At 44.3% G+C, this 12320-nt stretch overlaps 1 protein-coding gene across 2 annotated transcripts in view; it reads right to left on the reverse strand.

Annotated features, from left to right (window-relative positions):
* Nucleotides 1-5111: 5111 nt before the first annotated feature.
* Suds3 (SDS3 homolog, SIN3A corepressor complex component) overlaps nt 5112-12320 on the reverse strand; it is a 34469-nt gene continuing 27260 nt past the window's right edge. For both annotated transcript variants that reach the window (XM_074061097.1, XM_020185566.2), the window contains 2 exons: nt 11215-11299; nt 5112-8171 (listed from right to left, as the gene is read on the reverse strand). In XM_074061097.1, the coding sequence (XP_073917198.1) occupies nt 8073-8171; nt 11215-11299 (184 nt within the window). In that variant the 3' untranslated portion in view covers nt 5112-8072. The remainder of the gene's footprint in view (nt 8172-11214; nt 11300-12320) is intronic.

Here is a 12320-nt window from a genome sequence, read left to right on the forward strand (position 1 = left end):
AACAGAATTGAGTAAATATCATTTGTGTTGGATGCAATGACTAAAACATGCCTCGGGGCCCATGATAACTACTTCAAGTAGAAGGGAAAAAAACACCCAAACAATTGACTGCAGGGGACCAAAGAGGGTCATGGCAAAAGGTCCTCATCTTGTTTACAGTGAGAGTAAAGTTCTCAGAAATCCTTTCTGTGGTGGGGACTCTGCTCCAATAATATTGGAAGCATTAAGTATGTATTGGGAGCCGGGTGCCAGTGGCTCATGCCTGTAATCCTCCTCGCTACTCAGGAGGCAGAGATCAGGAGAACTGCAGGTCAAAGCCAGCCTGGGCAAATAGTTCTTGAGACCCAATTTTGAAAATACCCAACTCAAAACAGGGCTGGCAGAGTGGCTCAAGTGGTAGAGTACCTGCCTAGCAAAGATGGGGCCCCGAGTTCAAGCCCCAGTACCGCCAAATATATGTTTGACCCAAACACTACTTCTAGGTGTTTTGTCCACAATAAATCACTTAATCCTCAATCAACTCTATGGAAGAGGCAATTCTCACTTCCATTTTAGGGAAGAGGAAGTTGAGTAGGGGTTGTTGGGATGTAAGACTTTCAATGCTAGAGGAGGAGTGCACCCAAATGTCAAAGCACAGATTAAATAATGTCCCAAGGCTGAAGAGAGGCTGAGCCAGAATCATGAATCCAGGACCTCCGTCATCTGCACTACAGGAAAAGCAGAAGCTAAGAGGAAACTACAGAGGTCACAAATGAACCAGGATACAGAATGGGCACATACAGTGCTTTCCTTTAGAGCCTGGTGCAAAGAAGTCCTCAAATGATTGTCCTGGCTGTGTTCTAGAGGTGCACTGCCTATCACAGCCATACAACCTTTGGGGAAATCATTTAATGTTGCTGAGCCTCATTTGTTTCCCTCACCAAAATAAAGGGGCCACAGTAAATTGGGAATGGCAAATAAATGGGAGATCCTCACAGTACACAGCGCAGACGACAAAACTGGGTAGGTCACTCTTCCCTGCTCTGCCTGAACTTGGCTTCAAAACCCGTCTCACCTCTGCACCTTAGACAATCACAACCCATTGTTTTGCCTCCATAGCTTGTTGGTGTTCACTAGCTTCCTGAGATTGTTCTGGTGTTAGGACATGACACTCAGACTAACATAGATGGCATCAGCAACTCCAACACTGGGCACAATCTCTATAGACTTGAGTAGTCAGTGGACTGGACCCTCTACTATGCACACCTCACAGCACAGCAAGATGAAGGAGATCACCTACAATTAGAATTAGAATAAATAAATGGTTTACCATTTATTAGCTGTGTGATCTTGGTAAGTTACTTCTCTGTTTCCGTATTTCCTCAACTACAAAATGAGTATTATAACAGTACCTACCTCATAGGATTGTTCTAAAGATTAAATGAGTTAATCTATGTAAAATACTTAGCACGTAACTGTTAGACTTTTTTGTGACTACGGTAAAATAACTAACAGAAACAAGAGGAATTATTTATTGTGGCTCATGGTTTCAGTCCATCATGGCAGGGAGGGATGTGTGGTAGAGCAGCTCACATCATGACAGACAGGAAGTAAACTGGTACTGTAACAGGAAGAGGTCAGAGCAAGATAGAGGCCCCAGGACATGCTTCCAGTAGTCTACTTCCTGCAAACACCTCCCAATAGTGTCTTCAAACTTTGAGTACATCAGTGGATTAAACCATTTAATAGCCTCCAAGAGCTAATTATCTCTGGAAACACCTTCACAGACTAAGTTCCAAGGGGTCTCTCAAGCCAGCCAAGTTGACAATAAAGATTAACCATCACAGCCAGGCACAATGGCTCATGCCTGTAATCCTAGCTATTTGGGAGGCTGAGATCTGGAGGATCTTTGTCTTAATAACTAGAAAATACCTATTCTGGTAAACAAAGTTCCTATAGCTAATGTATTCCTCGCTATGGTATTATGTCCAAAGGGAGTAAAATGGTACTTAAGTTTCTAGTTCATTGCATCTAGAGTCTTGTTTTGTTTTCCTTTTGTTATTTTGAGGCAGGGTCTCATGTAGCTCAGGCTGGCTTTGAACTGCGGATCCTCCTGCTTCAGTCTCCTGATTGCTGGAATTATACATGTATGCCACCATGTTGGGCAGTGCCCTCTTTTTAAAAGCAGAAAGGTGCTTAGCCTTACCAAGGATGGGGCTTAGAGTGAAAGATTAGAAATGAGTTGCATTCCTGCCTCTGCCCAGACTGCAGACCTTGGGCTTGGTTGTTAAGCAGGTCACTGAATGGAACTGAACAGACGGTTTGAAGCTGGTAACTTGGAACTAGTGTACTCTTCCGTAACACTGCCTTCACAGGATGTGGCATGAAAAGGTCCACTGACATCAGATGGCATCTAGATGTAGGATGTTTTTAGAAATCAGTTTGATGGTTCCTACCTTCCTCTTTACTCCAGAGAGATAAGGCAGAAAGTGATCTGGAAAAATCTGGCATGCTGCCCTCCAAAGGCTGTCATGTTGCCTATGTTACAAAGCAGGTCCCAAGAAGACTAGTAACTGCTGACCTTCAAAAGGGCTCCTCCCCTTTCAGAACACAGCATCAATGAAAAGCAGCCCCTTGGCTGGGAGCTCTGTATTGCTAAGACAGAAGCCAGAACTACACAGCAGGGAAAAGGATCCTGGCAAGTAAGTATCCTCACCTCGAACATTTGCTCTGAATACATGTATATTACAGATTTTTTTTTTCCAGTACTGGGGTTTGAACTCAGGGACTTGTACTTGTTATAGGCTCTACTGTTTGAGCAGCCAGATTTTTTAAAAAGAAGAAAAAATTCCCAGTGAAGTGCTGAAAAGATATGTTGAATGTCACTTTTCTTTTTGAGACGGGACCTCACTATGCTGCCCAGACTGCCCCCAAACTCCTGGGATCCAGGGATCCTCTTCCTCCTCAGCCTACAGAGTAGGTGGGGCGACAGGTGGGAATCACAGCTGGCTTTAATGCAATTCTAATAAAGGAAAGGGAGTGAAGAGTGGTGGTTATGGGAAGCCCATCTTGGAATCCAAAAGATCCAGACTGTTGCTTGTTGTGTGACCCTGGAGAAGTCACCAACCCTCCTCCCATGACTGAGTCCTGGTCCTTGTTCAGCTTCCATCTCTGAGCACTAGGGATGGTTAAGTCTACTCTCACGAGGGCTGTTCTAGGCTAGCTGTGGGAACACGAAGGTGTTGCACCTGAGACCTGAGCTACTGTGAATCACCTGTTCGCCTTTGTACATTTTACACTAGCATCATGTGAAAGTTACATTGTGGAAAACTTATTGAGCACTAGACAAACTGCTGAGCTGAGTGTCAGAGGAGAATGAAGTTTTGCATTAATTCTACGACTGCACCAGCCTTAGAACTCTCTTGCACTGACTGAGGATCAAATGAGAAAATGTCTCCCATGAAGGGTTTCATACAGTGTGTGGCAACTGCAAAGTGCTAATGAAAAGGTGGGTCCAGGAATAGGGGGAAGAGGGATAAAGGAGCATGATGGAGGGATGAATTCAACTATGATATATTGTAAGAACTTCGGTAAATGTCACAATGTACCCCTGTCCTGTACAATAATTAAAAAAAAAACAAAAGAAAGAAAGAGAAATGGTAGGTCCTATTCCTTCAAGGGCAAGTCTCACGTGCCTTGGTAACAAACATGGCTGAGAGGGTTGGCCTCTGCTGCCACCTCTCACATCCCTGGTCAGTTCCTGGCTAACACCAAGAATCTGGCTCTTCTGAACTATGAAAAGAACCATGTATTAGTCAGACTTCCACTACTGTAACAAAATGTCTGAGATAATCAACTTAAAAAGCAATGCTGCCAGAAACTGGTGGCTCAAATCTGTAATCCTATTTAAGAAGCCGAGATCAGGAAGATCAAGGTTCAAGGCCAGATGGGGCAATTAGCTCATGAGACCCTCTCCACAATAACCAGAGCAAAATGAACTGGAGATGTGGCTCAAGCACCTGCTTGGCAAGCATGAAGCACTCAATTCAAACCCCAGTCTCACAAAAAAAAAAAAAAAAAAACAACAACAACAACAAATGCTTGTGAAGGTTGTTTTGCAGATTTTAGAACAAAATCAGTAGCTTCAGAGCCCAGGTAAGGGAGTAAACCAAGGTAGGGAGCAAGCTGCTCACCTGTGGTGGCCAGGAAGCAGCAAGTGAGTGAGACCAGTTCTCACAACCCCCTTCAAGGGCACTGGCAAAATGACCTGAGACCTCCTATTAGGCTCCATCTCTTCAAGGTTCTACTACCTCCCAACAGCACCAAGCTGGGCACTATGGGCCTTTGGGGAACATTTCAGATTCAAACTATAGCAACCATAAAAGTAAAAGAGCTTGAAGATTAAGGTAATTAAAACAGAAATCTAGTTAGGAAGGAGAAACTGAAAGGAAGCCTAAGGGGCTTGTGCATCTTGCTAATGTCACCTCTTGATGTGGACGCTAGTGACAGGGATGCATTCACTTTAATTCATTTCAATAACTTCTACAATTAAGGTCTGTGCACTTTTCTGTGTGCAAGCTCTGTTACAATAAGATATAAAAGCAGGAACTTCCCATCCCTGTTATCTAATGCATAAAATCAGGCCATCCTGCAGTTTCACAGCTCGGTCATAGGCACACCAGCAGGTCACACAGAGCAACAAAAAAGGCACCCTTGTTGACTTACCCAGGGAACAGCAGAGACATCATTTTAGGGGTGACATGGGCAGGCACTGCTCTCATGCCCGAAGGAATGATCTCCTCTCCAGTCACATGCCAGATGAAAATAGCCTCAATCATGAGTTTACTGGGAAGGTTTCCCACCCAAGATGAATTTTATTTCCTCATGTTTAGTTAGATTCTTTTATCATCCCAACAAGTACACAGTGTACTATATTTGAGACTGCTCTTTATAAAACTAAGAAACTGAGTATTAGGCTTTCTGACACCATTCTCTAACTTAACTTTTCCTAATAATTAGCAAATGTCTAGTACATCCCTTCCTACCCAACTTCATCTTCCCATAATCAATGAAGGAAAACCTAAAAATAAATTTCCACCACTTATCAAGTCAATGGAACAACAGACTTTGAGTTGGGTTTCTCTTTGAAAGTTTATTGTTATTAAAAAAAAAAAAACTGTACTTTTTACATTTTACAGTCACCTCTCAGAACATTTAATGGCACCAGCTAAAAACATTACATAAAAAGCCCACCGGCTTGAAATGGCTGCAAATTTACCACGTTCTGATACTAAAATGGTTGAGCTCTTTGGAAAAACTGGCATAACACTAAGTACCAAGATTTCAAATTCCCAGATGAGAAAGAAATTTTTAAATAAGGAGGAAAGTAGTAAAAATTCAAGGCTAAAAGAAAATGTTAAAAAAAAATTTTTTTAAATATTACTCTCCCATTAGGCTAAAAAAAAAAAAAAAGCAATCAACCTTACTATTTCACTTAGAAAAGCCACCATTCTTGAACACAGGGTCTCCTGCACAAATACATGTAGCTTGATTTGCACATCAGCCTCTGGGCTCTTCCACTGGTCCTAGTTAGAAGCTTAAAAAGAAAACTTAAAAATGTTAGGTAGTTAAGACATCCATAAATACTGGTATACAAATGAACAGACAGGCCCTGGCTTTGGCACAGCTACAGAAATCTATCTGGAAGTTGTTCAAAAAGACAATGGCTTGGGGAAAAGGAGGTGCACACAAACACATTCCCAGCAAACACTGTACTTGAGGCAGTCACCTCTGACAAAACACAGGTACAGGGTCTTGATCAGAACTGTTGGGACCAACCTGGTCAAAGGGTCATTTGCAGGACACAGTTGAATCTGAGAATTCACCTGGTGTGCTGGGGTCTACTGAGAGACAAAAGTCCTGTGCAGTGAGAATAGCCACCCAGGCTGAAGGGCAGCCTCCTCTCATCCTGACATCTCTATCTGCTGTCCTTTAGCTAAGCACCTGTTCCTCCCAAAAGGGCCTCCATCTACTCACAGGGCTACTTCAGGTCTGGGTCACCACAGAGGCCTATCAAGATGGTTCACCTCTGGGTAATGAAAACAAAAATCTTCTGAGATTAGGATCAGAATTTACTATGCTGTCTTAATCCCACATTTCCCCACCTCACTGAGTCACAACTGAGGCTTTTGAGGACACTGAGGAGAAGGCAGTGGTGGGGTAGAGACCTTGTCTAAGCATGGTCTCAACTCCCAAAAGTTACAGAAGAGAAAAGGCAATTGTGCCAATACCCTAGTCTTCAAATCAACAGGGGTATCACCAAAGCACAAAGGTGCAGCAACACCTGTGACTGTGGATATGACCCTTTCCAATAAAACCCACTTTGGTATACTGTTTGCGAGGTCAAGGAAGGTGATTAGTTAAAAATAACTTCCAAGGCTTTGATGGCAAAACATACTAAATATTCCTAAGTAAAATTCCATCACAGGGCACTCAATGATAAGCAAGTGGCCTGGCAAGTGATGTTATACACACCAGAGGCAAGTCCAGCAAGTAAAGTCCTCCCTCAAAGTCAAGGCCGCCAAGGACACACAGAGAAGGAGGCCTCTGCTTACCACAGATGTGGCTCACTGTAGTAAACATCTAACAATGGGGGTGGAGGACAAAGAAGAAACACAGAACACCCAGGCAACTTTTGATAAACAGCATCATTTATCCTTTTTCTAAATAAGACTCCAACACCAGAAAAAAATGACAAAAATGGGTATAAATTAAACGAAAATGGATCTGTACAAATCTTTCCTCTGAGTTGGAAGGGGTGATCTTTGTGGAAGCCAGAGCTTAGAAGATTTACTTGCCAGCCACCTACATACAGTGGGCTACTTACACCAACAGACAATATCAACAGAATCCAAGGGGACAGATGCTAACAGCTGTTCTAACCCCAAATTCTTTACACAGCTCAAGATGGCACCTAGAGGATAGAGAAGGCCATCACCCAGTGAATCATTTCTCCAATTAGGGGATAAGGGGAGGAGTGGGGACACAGGGCAGGCTGTTTTGTGGGCATTTGTTAGGAAAAGTACAGGTCTGGCAGCAACCACAGCAAAGCTTTCCTTCTCTCCAATGCAGGCTGGATCCCGAGGGGCTGTGCCTGACAACAAGGTTTCCTGGCATGGAATGGCCAGTGTGTAGCAACAGGATCAGCAGGAGAAGTGACATGTGTGTTATGCCTGAGTCTACAGATCAGTGATCACTGAACTATCAACCTCACTCAGGGCCCATTCACAAGAGATAACCCAGATCTGGAAAGAGAAAGGAACTACAAATGACAACTGTGGAAATTACCACTTCTTGTTCCAGCCTGAGCGAGAACACACGTGTTGGAGTAAATCATTGGCATTAAGTAACATTTAAAATATGAGAACTTCAGCGTGTAAGGAATATGAAATGTCACCTCCCCCAGCCCCATTTACTTTGATGCACAGTCTCCCGGGCAAACATTTCCACCGTTCAGCCACTGGAATGGATGGCATGCACCAGATGTTACACAAAGCATTTATTTCTCCGAGAAGGCTGAGAGCCAGGAGAATTAATCTCCTTCTGCTAGGACCTCTGCCCCAAGCTTCTGGGGAAACAGTGAATCTGGCTCGACAAGGGACGCAGGTACGTGATCCGCTAATCACATTCAAACATGGAAATGCATCATACAGAGCATTTCCTGCTCAGTCCTCATGGCAGAAAGACCTAAAGGTAATTAATAAAAAGAGTCACCCCCTTCAAACTCAAAGGAGTTTAAAAAAAGAAACAAAATATATGCACAAAATAAAGAAATAAAAGGAAATCAAACCCCCATACTCCCAAAAGTAAGAGTCTCATGGTGACTGATGTCTGGAAGAAGTCGAGGCAGGAAAGAGTGACACAAAGATGGAAGTGTCAGCCACAAACATGCCTTGCAGAATCCACAACAGTGTTCTCCATTCCAAGGCCAAGCAGCTACTGCTCGTAAGTTAAGAATTTTCTACTAAGAAAACAAAACAAAAATAAAAACCACTCCAGAAAAAGGGTCAGGGGAGGAGGAAAGCTGTAGAAAGTCAAGCCGCTGATCGCCGGCGGATCACAAAGATCCCACGCTGAAGCTGGCCTAGGTAGATCCTCATCTTGGTGCTGTCACTGGTCTTCCTCACCCAGATCTGTGGGGACAGCAGAGGAGCTAGATGAGAGGCTAGCCGCACTGATGGCAAATATCCCAGACTTTAAGCTGTTTATATTAGATAGGTCTGCTGGGATGGGCTATCTCACTCAACTCAACTCCTGAGGCTTCTCCATCATCTCCTTGGCTTTGGCTGTCCTTGACCTTTCCTTGACCTTGGCCATGGTAAAGCCTCACCTTTGTGCAGGAAGAGACATCAGCCCTGAACTCATCTATCCCAGCCATCTCTCCCACATCTAGGAAAATGGAAGCGTAGCAACCCGGGGCTCCATTTCTGCCTTACTTGTAAGGACTTCTGATTTGGTTTGCTTACAGTGTTATCAACATGCAAGATACATATATCCATGAACATTAACTTCCCAATCAAATTTGGGAAGATTTTCCTTTCCCCAAAGGGCTTCCCTATTACTTAGCCTTTCAATACTAGGGTCTCCTGTAAATTAAGGCTAATTTAGCCTATAACATGAAAAGGAAAACCACCAGCAATAAAAAAAAAATCCCAGGTCAGGTACAGTGGCTCACATCTGTAACCCCCACTACTCGGGAGGCAGAAATTGGGAGGACTGTGTTCCAGGCTACCCAGGAAAAAAATATGAGAAAAATAATCAAAAGCAAAAAGGGCTTGGGGACATGGCTCAAGTGGTAGAGTACCTGGTTAGCAAGCATAAGGCTCTAAATTCAAACCCCAGTACTGGGGGGGGGGAGGATAAAAAAAAAAAAAAAGATGGCCATGAGGGAGCTGAGACCAGTTCGGATGGTGAGGAAGTTGAAGAACTTACAACCACCCTTCCTTCTCCCCAGCTCCCTTCCCACACATGGGCCAGACATCTTGCATCTCACAGAGCAGATGTGTTTTTCTGTAGAACTCAGTGATGCCTTACGACATGGGAACTGCCAGAGCTGACAGGAGCACTTGGTAAGTGGCACCCTATGGCCAGGGAGGAAGAACAGCTACAGCTCCTGCTGCCTAGTGAACAAGAGCTTCAAAGCTCCCACTGTGAGCCAGACACTATGCCATCCATTGGGCTGCTTCTCCTTAAACCAGCCCTGTCTATCTGTCATGGGCCCCCCTTTATAAGAGACCAAAAGTCAAGAAAACCAAATCATTTGTCCCATGTGATTCTGGTGCCTGACATCCAAGCCCCTTTCTAGTACCACTAAAGCAGCCCTGCCTCTTCCTCTCCCCAGCTCTCTGTAATGTGCAAGTCAATGAAGCCAAAAGCAAAATTCTGTGAAAGGTCTGCACTTCATGCATACACACAGTGTGGGTGGGTGCGGTTTTTCAGTTTTTCAGTTTAAACTAGCTTATGCGCAGTTCCATCTCAATTTCTGTGATGAGATTATTCGGCAACAGAGAGCCTTTAAAATAAACACACAGGTTTAAAAATGAAGCAAGTTAAAGATCTCACATGAAGCTGAGCCTTTGAAGGATCTTGCAGAACCATTTTAGACTGAGAACTGACCCCAAGGAGGGCTGAATGAGAGTCAGCAGCACCCTCCGAACCTGCCCAGGGCTGCGCATCAGTGCCACTTAGGGCTGGGGCACCTGCAGGAAAGGAGTACCACTCATCACCACCAGGGCTGCAGGGCTTTCTTCCCTTCAAGAGTTCAATCATCACCTCCTGCTCAGACCTCACTGATACGCCACTGTGACAAAACATGACAATCTTCAATGGGGGGGTGCAGGGGACTGTACATGTGTTTCTATTTTTCTTGAGGTGTCACAAAGAATAATGCACTGGTTCTAAAGTTGGATTTGAGGACAAGGAAACTACATGTTTTGTAGAGGTGCCCCCACGACCAGGTACAAAATCCTTGACTACGTGTCTCTGTTGAGTCCCCTGTTCTGGTTCTGGCCTGGACTTGAGATGACTCTCACAGATCATTTATTTTGAAGGCCCTCTCTAACTTCTAAGTAAACAATCCATTTGCAAACTAGTCACATTTGAGGGCATTTTCAATTCAGGAAGCTGGGTGAATACAAGAGGCTTAAGTTATTTCATAATCCAGTTTCATTAGATTTACTGTGCACTGGCACGAATAAGTTACAGAGAGGAGACAGGTAAAAATCAATTTCTGTGCAGGCATTTGTGGACTGATAAAAGATCAAGCCAATCCAGCTATTAATGAAGGGAAGGAGGAGAAGTAGCAGGGCAGGCACCCATCGTCCAGCACAGCTTGGAGATGTGACAACTAGACGGCATCCTGCAGGAGGGCCTCGAGACCAGTACCCAGGGGCATAAACATGAGCTTCACGGTTCAGAGGCTCAAGAGGGCAGAGAGCAGGCAGGGAACCCAAAGTTGAGTGGAGCAGCACCTATTTACTGAGCACTTCAGGAGTACTGGATCTTGTGTCAAGCACCTCATTAAATCCTCACAGCAAGAAACAAACCTGTGAGTACTTAGGAAAGTTCTAGAGAAGAAAGAAAGCAAAGGAATATGCTCCATAGGCAAGGTCCATCCTCAGTAGATGGTCACCTTCAAGGCAGCAGTAAGTAAATGGACAGACACCACACAGACCTGCCTTCCGTTGGCTTCTGGAGTCTAGCTCCATGGCTCCCAAATCAGAACTGCTGGGGCAGTTCACCAAGGCACCAAGAATAGAGAGCTGCCCAGGCTGCAAACCAGCAAATGCAGGAGCTTTCAAGAGTGATTCTGATCCACGCAACCGGCATGGAGGTGCTGGCTTTAGAGGCTAACTCATGCCATACTTCCTTGGTGACACTTTCATTTCAGATGTGTCATATTTCCACACTTCACAGAGCTCATTTTTCCTTTCTTTTTTCTTTTTTTCTTTTTTTTTTTTGTGGTACTGAGGTTTGAACAAAGGGCCTTCACCTTGAGCCACTCCACCAGCCCTATTTTTGTGAAGGGTTTTTCAAGATAGGGTCTCTCGAACTATTTGCCCAGGCTGGCTCCTGATCTCTGCCTGCTAAGCAGCTAGGATTATAGGTGTGAGCCACTGGCACCCAGCCCATAGAGCACATTTTGCTTTCATCAGCATGAGGATCTTTAGTCCCTACCTCATTGGCTCCAACTGAGCTGATCACACAGCTCAATTTCTGGTTGTCCTTTGACTCCAAATAGATGGCCTGGCTCTTGTGGTACCTGCCAGAAACAGAGTGCAAATGTGAAAACAGAATCACAAACATGAAAACAGGAAGGAGGACATCAAACAACAAAAACAAAACCACCACCACAAAAAAAATTTATATATAATTAAATCAGTGTGAACAACGTGGGCTTGGAGTCTGAACTTCACATAGTCTCATTTAAGGGCCTGCGTCCCTGGGCCAGACGATGCCCTCATCTGCTGGATCTGAAACTTACATTTCTTGGTCTTTTTTGTGGCATTTGGCCAAGGTCCCTGCTACTACAGAGCTTCAAATATGATAGGGGAAGGGAGAACATCAAATAGCCCCACCCGCAAATGCTAATGAGACAAAGTTCTGAATGTCCTGGCTGCATCTAGGGGTTCCTGACTTGGCCTGCCATGGCCTGGACAGCTTAGACAGCTCCTAGAATGGAGGAGGCTGGCAGATGCTCCCCTTTCAGCCCCTGCACTGTCTCCTGGCCTGTAGTTCATGGCCACTTCTAACTGAAGTCCAGTGACAAGGCCAAGGTCAGAAGTGAGGGAAGCTGGGGCAAAGCTCAAATGGGACAACTGATGAACAAGCAGCTGCTGAGTTACAAGGGTTGGAAATATCAGCTGGCTGCTGCTAGAAGCCCTGCCTGGGCCAGACCCACTTCAGTCAAGAACACAACCTTTGGATTATTCTGGCTACACAGATCCACCATCTCATATAAATGTCACCAAAGTAAATTTCACCAAAACACATTGCAACTTATTATTTCTTCTCTGAGGGAAGAAGGCAGATTATGTTTTGCAAGTATAAAGAAATAATCTACTTCCAAGACATCCCAGAGAGGTTTTTTCAGTTTAGATTCTAAGTATCTTTAAGCTGCTACTTATAAGCTGAGAACTCAGGTTTCCAAGTCAATTTACTTCCTCAAAACACTGTTGAAAGAAAGAGAAGCATAAATGCAATTAGAACAGTGAGGCTGGCTTAGATCTGAAGTTTAAAGTTGCTTTTGGCCACGTTTGTTGGTGAACTGGATCAGAAGACCT

This window comes from Castor canadensis, chromosome 18, assembly GCF_047511655.1.
Source record: "Castor canadensis chromosome 18, mCasCan1.hap1v2, whole genome shotgun sequence".
Classification (NCBI taxonomy): domain Eukaryota; kingdom Metazoa; phylum Chordata; class Mammalia; order Rodentia; family Castoridae; genus Castor; species Castor canadensis.